This window comes from Nematolebias whitei, chromosome 12 (genome assembly GCF_014905685.2).
Source record: "Nematolebias whitei isolate Nwh7 chromosome 12, NemWhi1, whole genome shotgun sequence".
Taxonomy (NCBI): Eukaryota; Metazoa; Chordata; class Actinopteri; order Cyprinodontiformes; family Rivulidae; genus Nematolebias; species Nematolebias whitei.
This window is the reverse complement of record NC_056509.1, coordinates 41,866,136-41,875,941: the sequence shown is the minus strand read 5'-3', so window position 1 is coordinate 41,875,941 and position 9,806 is coordinate 41,866,136. Positions and strand designations below refer to the sequence as shown.

The following is a 9,806-nucleotide window of genomic DNA, read 5'->3' as shown; positions in this document are numbered from 1 at the left end:
AATAAAGGTGTTTTAAATCCTTCCCACACTATTGCAATATTCTAAACAATGTTTCTAAAGTAAAAGCTTTAAAAGAGCACAGAACGTCCACGCCCACTTCTCCGCTGCAATCGCTGGCAGAGAGCGGAGACCATGACGTGCTGCAGGAGGGAGCATCATTTATTTGAAATATAAGTTCCATGCTGATCGTGCGGCTCATCCATCAATCAGCCAATTGTGCGTCATGCCCAATCTTATTTTGTAAAACCGCAAAAGTAGCGAGGGACTACTGTATCTCACTGAAGCTGCGTGGTTGTTTTTAACGGCCAGCTTTTGAAAATCAAAACTTTTTTTTGTGTGTGTCTAGCTTACTGAGTTTCATTCTTCCTCGCGCACATTGTTTTGTCGCCCTCCTCGACCCACATCAGACCCATCACGGCTATGATTTAATCCGATGAACTGCATTTTTATAGTGAAAATGAGCAGAATTGTAAAGATAATGATTATTAGTGAGTGGTGTGTTTTTTAGATTTGGATGTATTTATCAGACCTCCTCAGCAGGAGCCAAACTACAGCTCCAGTCCTCTTAAGTTGGACTGGAGACATCTTGCTATCTTGTGAGCAGATCAGACGCACACATTTTTTAAACACGTTCAAAACCCAAGTGACAGGACGGTGTGCTGCTGCAACTCAAGCGAAGAAAAGGAGGACCTGAAACGAGCCCAGTGAGATGCTGCCGTCACTGTGTTCTGGGTGTAATAAAAAATATGAACAGTTTTATATTTATTTTAAAACTTTGGACATAATCATTGTTTTTTGTTGAGACAGATTATAAACAAAATCTTTCACCGCTCTAATTTCCATCCCAATCTTCACATAAATGCTTCTCACGTCCGACTGTTTGTCTCTCCATCACTCAGTCCTTTAATCATTTCCACTGAGATTTACACGTAACAATTCACCCTTGGTGTCTCTGTAACCTTTCACCGTGACTGAGATTGGGCTATAATTTTTCCCTTGTCTTGAACTATATATTTTTTTAACTGCATGTCTTTGTTTTTCCACTTGCAGCTGATATTTTCATATCTCGTTGTATTGTAACTGCGTGTCCTCTCTTTTTGCTTATGTCTTCGTGTGCCGTTTGTCTCCTTCCTGCCATTTTAAAAACCCATCGATGGCAGTCCACACTAAGCGGGGTAAATAGCAAATCTAGATCATCGTGATATGGCTCTGCTTCCAACCCTGAATGTCCCCTTTCGTGTCTGTGGACGATACTCGCCCTGCTCAACCCCCTCCTGTTCACGTCTGCAGGGAGACGCCGCATGCTGATGGAGTACACACAAAGTGAACCATTAATATCCACTGCCTGTTGTTTTTAATTCCTGCTACATGTTAACCCCCCCACCCATGGAAACATTTTACTAATCCAAATCCTGTTTCTGATGCTCAAACATCTCCAGCTATCAGGGCCGTTCCTCCGAGTTTGAAAGTCTGTGGCCCGTCCCACAGCTCGAGCAAAACTTTGTCTTGCTTTGGATTTTGGGGCTCGTTTCACAAAGCTGGTGGTGATACACAAACTTTCACGTTTTTACCTGCTTACAGATTTGTATTACAGTAGTCCCTCGTTTATCGTGGGGGTTACGTTTTGACGCAGTAAGTGAAAATCAGCTATTTATTTTAGTATTTATATATTTTAAGGCTTTATAAACTCTTCCCACGCTCTTGCAATGTTCTAAACTCTTAAACCTACATTATTTTAACAATACGTATATGTACTGTGCAGTACTGCAAAATTTTACTCACCAGCTCTGCAGAAGACAGCAGCTCGGTTCCGGTCCGGCTCGGCAGACCTACACTGCCAGTTCTGGTCGGCTCTCTGCAGCTCTTGAGCACCATGACACTTTTGGAGGGAGCCGGACCTTCGGATGGCCAGCACGGGACCAGACGTTGGTCCGACTGAGTCCAAATCCGGATGAAAAAAGTCCTGGTGGGCTCCGGAGAGATCAGATCAAAACTTTCCCTCTACGTATTTCACCAGAAGGCAACAGGGCTTCTGGGCGGGGCACTGTTGGCTTCTGGGAAATGTAGTCGTTTTCAGTGGTGATACAGTGCAGGCTTATTGAGGAAAAAACTCCGAAGTAGCGGCGCCTGTCCCAAGTATTTATTTTTTTTGTTAACTTTTTACTGTACAGTATCTCCAAGTCACATGAGTAATATTAAAGTTGCCAATCGTGTTCTGTACAATTATTTTTCTCGTGTACGATCTTACTTTGAAAAACCGTGAAAAACTGAGTACGCGAAAGTCGAACCGCGACTTGGCGAGGGACTACTGTACACCTAATTTTCTATGTGTCAGACTGGATTAGGTGGTTCATTTTTTGTGAGTTATAAACACGTCTGTCCACTGCTTTTCAAACTTTCATCAGGCCCAGCTGTGGCCTGCATGTGAAAGTTCTCCAGCTTCTGGAAATGTCCTAACGTTTCATTATTATAAAAGCTCTTTTGTTGTTTTCTTTACGACACGGCACTTTGGATTCAGTTTTTAATCTGAAATCTAAAGGACATCAAAACCGGTTTGAACCTGCTTGCTTTATAGTTGCTTTTGGGAGGAGGTTCACCTTTTTAGACCCTCTTATATTTACAAATAAGTCTTTTTTTTTTTTTCTTGTGACGCTCCTAAATATACTCACCAGAGTGTCTGTGTTGCAAGGCTCCAAGGTGCTCCAGAATGACGAGTTCACCAAAGATCTGTTCCGGTTTTTGCAACTTCTCTGTGAGGGGCACAACGGAGGTGAGAACCGTAGTTTTACGTAAACCAACATCGACATTTTATTGTTCGGATACTTTCATTTTGTGCTTTTTCTCTCAGATTTCCAGAATTTCCTGAGAACCCAAACTGGAAATACAATGACGGTCAACATCATCATCAGCACGGTTGACTATCTGCTTCGTCTTCAGGTGAGAGAAACACAAAACCTGACTTTATCTTCATTATTATTGTCGTCCTCATCGAAACACTTGTTACACTGGTCATTCACTGACTTCTACTCTCCCTTTAGGAATCAATCAGTGACTTTTACTGGTATTATTCTGGGAAAGATATCATTGATGAAACTGGGAAACTTAACTTCTCCAAAGCTTTGTCTGTAGCCAAGCAGATCTTCAACTCACTGACTGAGTACATTCAGGTAAGATCCAGTTCCCCCGGTCATCATGGTTGTATATTTAGTTAAAGGTTTAATTTCTCTTCACATCGTGTCTTATTTGTGTCACCTCTTACTTGCAGGGGCCCTGTATTGGAAACCAGCAGAGTTTAGCTCATAGCAGACTGTGGGACGCAGTTGTGGGCTTTTTGCACGTGTTTGCAAACATGCAGATGAAGCTGTCGCAGGTACATCGCACCAAGCATTTCTAATTTTTAATGAGACTTACAGATAATACAGCAAACTTTTTATTTTTAAAGCACAATAAAATGAATGTGCACGTTTAAAACGGAAAAAGGTAACTTTAAGAAAAAAAAAAAGGTACTAAACTTGATTTATTTTTTTTAATTGGCGGGCCTACTCACCTCCCTCTCCGTTGTGCTTTGGCTCAGCCTTTGAGCTCCTCCTTCCTGGGGAGGTGATGCTGGAATGTCAAGCTGGTAACCATGACAACTGCAGAGGTTGCAGTGAGTGACACTAGTGTCTCCACTGAATCGTTTTCACTCGAGAACAGTGGATTCTTGCACATCACAGTGGAGTGTCTAGGATGATCCAAACTAAAGTGACATAAACAATGTCATATTTTTTTTCCATCATATGCAACTTGTTGAAGCGACGCTAAGAGCTAGACCAATAAACATGAAGACATGACATTTGGCATTATGTGCTTTTTTTTTTGGTGCAGGTTAAATATTACATTTAAAATGTTAAAGTTTTTTTCCCCATTAGAACAAAAAGTTTTCTGTTTGATGTTTTTGCAGGATTCCAGTCAAATTGAGCTGCTGAAGGAGCTTATGGACTTACAGAAAGACATGGTCGTCATGTTGCTCTCTCTCCTTGAGGGTAAGACTCGGACGTGGTAGGATTTTAAAAACTAGTGGGTTTTTTTACCCAAATACAGTACGTACAGACACTTTGCACCATTTATGCTGACACCGTGCCGTATGCGTCATCAAACACACATGGAAAAAAAAAACTTATTTAACTGAAATTATCATATGGCATTCATGAAAACATTGTGCTGTAATGAGCCTCCCACTAATTCAGTTCAGTTCATCTTATTTATATAGCACTAAATCACAATAGAAGTTGTCTCGGCACTGAATAAAAACATGCACATACTTACAAAAGCCAATTAGTAAAAAATATCTAAAAAAGGAGGAAGCCAGCAGACACGTTGAAGCTTCACATCGTTGCAGTCTCCCATCCCTCCCATCAACTCTTCTTAAAACTGTGGCACTTGCATTTTTGATCAACTCAAAACTTTTTAAATAATTTTCTGGACACACAGATAAACAATCACAATAGTCCAGTCTAGACATGATAAATGCATGAACCAGTTTTTCTGCATCATTTTTGAACAAGATGTTTCTAACCTTAGTGATATTACGCAGGTGGAGGAAAGCGTTTCTGGTAACGTTTTATTATGGGGTTTAAAAGACATAACCTGATCAAAAATAACACCAAGATTTTTGAGTTTAGAACTGGAGATCAGATTAATGCCATCCAGAGAAAGTGAAAGACTGCAAAATGTTTTCCTAAAATGCTCAGGTCCAAAAACCAAAACCTCAGTCTTGTCTGAGTTTTAAAGCAGAAAATTAAGGGTCATCCAGGTTTTTATGTCTTTAAGACATGCTTGTAATTTAAGTAGCTGATTGGATTCATTGGGTTTCATATACAAATATAACTGTGTATCATCAGCATAACAATGAAAATTTATCCCATGCTGTTTATGGAAGCATATATAAAGTAAAGGGTATTGGTCCAAGCACTGAGCCCTGAGGAGCTTCATGACTAACTTTGGTGTATGAAGAAGATGCATTATTATACAGTAGATTACACCAAGTCTGGTCAATGCCAACCTGGCATGCATACTTATACCATCAGCTTTATATCAAGAATTTTATTAAGTCAATGGTCTGTACACATGGATCGAACATTAGATCTAAAAAAATGAATATTTTCAAACTGTTACTTCATACCAGTTAGCTAGAATTCAAATCTGTGATAGAATGACGTACTTTTCATGTCCACTTACTATAACCAGAGTTCTGCTACTAGTGTCTGTAGTTAATTACATTTAGAATAATAGCGATAACTTATATAATGTAGTTTTATTCCTTATAATTCTGGAGATGTTAAGGCTTTATATAACATGCACTTCAGTTTTTAGACAAGAATAACTGCACTTTTTTCCAAGTTGTACACGTACTTACCATATATGTTTTACTAATGAAATAGGTACAGCACAGATATTTTCTGACAGTATAGATGCACAGAACATGATGGAGCTAAGCTGGTATAATTCATTCATTCAACCTTTATTTAGACAGGTAAATCCCATTGAGCCTCGAGGACTCATTTACAAGAGAGACCTGATTTTATTTGAAACATAATCCCATGTTGTCTAAAGATGATTATTATAACAATAAGTTCAGCCGTTTCCCTCAGAAATCAGTGGTCTGCTCTTACTTTCAGTTGCTAAGGATGTCATGTAGCACCTACCAAGATGGTGACAAAAACACACCTTTTTAAAATGGCTTGCAATGCGGGTGGCCAATCTACTGTATTTCATTTCATAAAGTGCATACTGAGATGAGCACAAATGAAAGAAAATCTCAAAATAAAGTGTCTTTTTAAGGTTCTAAGCCACGTACTGTATGTAATCAGGATATTTTTGTCTTCATTTACTTTTGTGCTTCCTCAGGTAATGTGGTGAACGGAACAATAGGAAAGCAGATGGTCGACACTCTGGTGGAGTCTTCGAGTAACGTGGAGATGATCCTGAAGTTCTTTGACATGTTCCTCAAGCTGAAGGATCTCACAACGTCCGACAACTTCAAGGAGTACGACCCGGAGTTCAAGGGCATCATTTCCAAGAAGGAGTTCCAGAAGTCGATGGAGAGCCAGAAGCAGTACAGCCAGTCGGAGATCGAATTCCTGCTCTCGTGCGCTGAGGCCGACGAGAACGACATGTTTAATTACAAAGAATTTGTCGAGCGCTTCCATGAGCCGGCCAAAGATATCGGCTTCAACGTGGCGGTGCTGCTGACCAACCTCTCTGAACACATGCCCCACGACTCCCGACTGGCCACCTTCTTAGACTTGGCTGAAAGCGTGCTCAGCTACTTCGAGCCTTACCTGGGTCGTATCGAAATCTTGGGCAGCGCCAAGCGCATCGAGAGGGTTTACTTCGAGATCAGCGAGTCGAGCCGTGAGCAGTGGGAAAAGCCGCAGGTGAAGGAATCCAAGCGTCAGTTCATCTTCGACGTGGTAAACGAGGGAGGAGAGAGCGAAAAGATGGAGATGTTTGTGAATTTCTGCGAGGACACCATCTTTGAGATGCAGCTGGCCTCGCAGATCTCCGAACCGGACATCGTCGAACAGCCTGAAGAGGAGGAGGAGGAGGAAGGACACAGCCTCCTTGAGGAGCTTTCTGAAGCGGAGGCGCAGGAGTCGCTCTCGGCTTTCAGCGCGGCGTGTCGCTCCGTCAAGAACAAGATCGCAGCAGTCCGGCAGATTTTTACCGTTAAAAACGTACGCAAGCAGTTCAAGAAAATCAAAAAGCTGAGCATCAGGGAGCTTATCACGGGCTTCTTCTCTTTCTTCTGGATGCTTTTCATCGGCTTTTTCAAAGGAATTTTCAGCCTCATCTTTGGTTTCTTCCACCTTATCTGGTCCTCCATGTTCGGCGGAGGACTTGTTGAGGGAGCCAAGAACATGAAGGTGACGGACATCCTCGGGAACATGCCCGACCCCACTCAGTTTGGCATCCATGGCGACGTAGAAGGAGATAAAGTGGAAGCTATAGAGACATCGGGAAGCTTGGACAAAACTATGACACCAACCGGAGACTCATCGGATATGGACGTCATGTTGGAGATGCTAACGGCGCCCAAAAAGGAAGGAGGCAAACACGTGGAGCCTGGCCTGGGTGACGTTTCTGAGCAGAGCGCCGATTCCTCCACTGCAGACCAAAAGAAGGTGTGCATTCATATTTTTATCCAGTATTTATAGAACTATGTTTTTTTTTTTTTTATCTCTTCCGATCTCATATCATCGTTGTTGCAGAAAGCTGCTGCCAAGCCCACTGAAGCCCCGGACAGCGAACAAGAAAAAGCCGAGTGAGTAGCATGAAGTGGGTTAGAATAAAATCATTACCGTGTGGTTATAACCGTAAAGTAAAAATATGTTGCACAAAACAGCACAGAGAACCAGGAGAAGGAGGATAAACCGAAGGAGGAGGCGGCTAAGGAGCCAGCGGCAGAGGAGAAACCCAGGACCAAATCAAGTCAGCCTAAAGAAGCATCTCCTGCCTTCATGTCCACCATATTTGCTGTTCTTGACGTCTACCTGAACAAGATGCTGGTGAGCCATCACCATCCACTTTGTCTGGATTCTCACTCTTCGTTTCTTCCTAGAATGTATATGAAGTTTTAAAGTATCTTTTGTTTACCTAAAAATATTTTTACAGAACTACCTGGCTCGTAACTTCTACAACCTCCGTTTCCTGGCTCTCTTCGTGTGCTTTGCCATCAACTTCATCCTGCTCTTTTACAAGGTAACCAAAAAGATCAAAGCTAAAGGCTATGAACGTTTTGCTTTTGGTCCAGCTTCTATCGGGTTGCGGTTCGTGAGTTGAGTGGAAGCACTGGACTGGACTTCCTCAGTTCAAATTGTTTCAGGTCTTCATGGTGTGGATGATGATCTACACAGACACAAAGAAAAGAGAGGCTTCCTAAGAGGAGTTACAGTAGTCCCTCGTTTATCGCCGGGGATCTGTACCCTGAAGCCCCGCGATAAGTGACAAACCACCAAGTAGGAATAGTAGTCCAAGTAGTATTTATGTTAGTATATATATATATTTATATATAAAGGCATTTTAAGCCCTTCCCGCACTCTTGCAATATTCTAAATAATGTTTCTAAACTCTAAAAGACACATAATGTCATGATTTCTGCTCTCAGCCACGCCCACTTCTTTGCGACAGAGCAATCAGCTGATCAGCTGCAAGAGGGAGCTCCGGAGATGTGGGCTGCACACAGGTGCTAATAATCTGAAATAATTTATTTTAAATAAAAAAGACATGCAGATTGTGCGGTTCATCCATCAATCAGCTGATTGTGTGTCATGTCCAATCTTATTTTGAAAAACTGCGATAGAGCGAGTCCGTGAAAAACGAACAGCGAAGTAGCGAGGGACTACTGTACTGCAAATATATGTATAAGAAAAAATGATTTTCTAAAACTCATCTGTCGTCTCTTCACACCTTAGAAACGGTGCTTCAACTAAACATCTTTTAATTTTACATTAAATCGGTGTGACCGTCTGACTCACGGGGGTCAAACTCATTCAACAAGTAGACAAAATGGATTAAAAATAAAACTTTTTCAACATTTTCTTGGAAAAAAAATAAAGTACTTTATTTCCATGTTTTCCCAGATTGCATATGTAAAAGTTTTTTCATTCAACCTTTATTTAGACAGGTTAATCCCATTGAGCCTCGAGGACTCATTTACAAGAGAGACTTGATTAGTTTAGAAAAGTATTCACACAAAACTATGAAACTAACTTTTCTCAAGATATTTTTATGAGTCTGAATACTGGAATTTAAAAAAAAAATAAACATTCTTTTTTATATAGCTTCCTTTTTAATCACTTTTTTTTTAAACTGGTTTTTAGTGAAAATATTAAAATGGCATGAAAATTCTAAAAATTACATAATAGAAAATATGGATAAATTACATAAATTCACTCTGCAGTTGTGATAAACTCGCACAAACACCAGTCAGCACAAATTAAGAACAAAATAATGAAAAGGACATTAGAGCGAAACTCCTTTGTTGGTCGTATTGTGAGCAAACATCCTAATTCACTTTTCATCAATTTAAAATATTCATAATTCTCAGAAGAAAAACTTCATTTTAAAGTGAATCAAGTCAAATACTGCAAATGGCATAAAATACTCCCTCTGTGTATTGTGGACTTTGCTGTCTAGGTTACTGGTGAGACGGATGAAGAGGCTGATGAGGATGATGAAAATACCTGGGGGGATGAGGGGGATGATGAGAACACGCTGTTTGACATGGACGAGTTCGTCCTTCAGGAGAGCACCGGGTACATGTTACCCACGCTGCGCTTCCTGGCCATATTCCACACGGTTATCTCCCTCCTCTGTCTGGTCGGGTACTACTGTCTGAAGGTACACATTACTGTACCGTTAATGCCTCGGCGGTCCGCCTGTACTGAGTCGGTTTGATAAACTAAAACGTCAATTCTGTTTGCTTTTAGGTTCCTTTAGTGGTTTTCAAGAGGGAGAAGGAGATCGCCAGGAAGCTTGAGTTTGACGGTTTGTACATCACTGAGCAGCCGTCGGACGACGACATCAAAGGCCAGTGGGATCGCCTCGTCATCAACACGCCGTGAGCCACGCCCACTTCTGTTGCTCCACTTGTTTTGTTACATTTACAGTGCTGGAGTTAAAGTTCTTTATGTGGATTTCAGGTCGTTCCCGAACAACTACTGGGACAAATTCATTAAACGCAAGGTGGGCGTGAAGAACTAAAACTAATTTTGTACTAAGAGTTACGTTTCTGAGATATCACATGGTTATGAGATGATCTG

At 41.2% G+C, this 9,806-nt stretch overlaps 1 protein-coding gene across 1 annotated transcript in view; it reads left to right on the top strand.

Annotated features, from left to right (window-relative positions):
• ryr3 (ryanodine receptor 3) overlaps window positions 1-9,806 on the top strand; it is a gene marked incomplete in the record, with an annotated part of 155,080 nt that overhangs the window by 135,612 nt on the left and 9,662 nt on the right. The window contains 13 exon segments of the mRNA XM_037685921.1: window positions 1,161-1,175; window positions 2,690-2,770; window positions 2,849-2,937; window positions 3,039-3,167; window positions 3,266-3,370; window positions 3,944-4,025; window positions 5,890-7,166; window positions 7,254-7,306; window positions 7,388-7,550; window positions 7,657-7,743; window positions 9,181-9,384; window positions 9,474-9,604; window positions 9,687-9,729. Coding sequence (XP_037541849.1) covers window positions 1,161-1,175; window positions 2,690-2,770; window positions 2,849-2,937; window positions 3,039-3,167; window positions 3,266-3,370; window positions 3,944-4,025; window positions 5,890-7,166; window positions 7,254-7,306; window positions 7,388-7,550; window positions 7,657-7,743; window positions 9,181-9,384; window positions 9,474-9,604; window positions 9,687-9,729 — 2,459 coding nt within the window.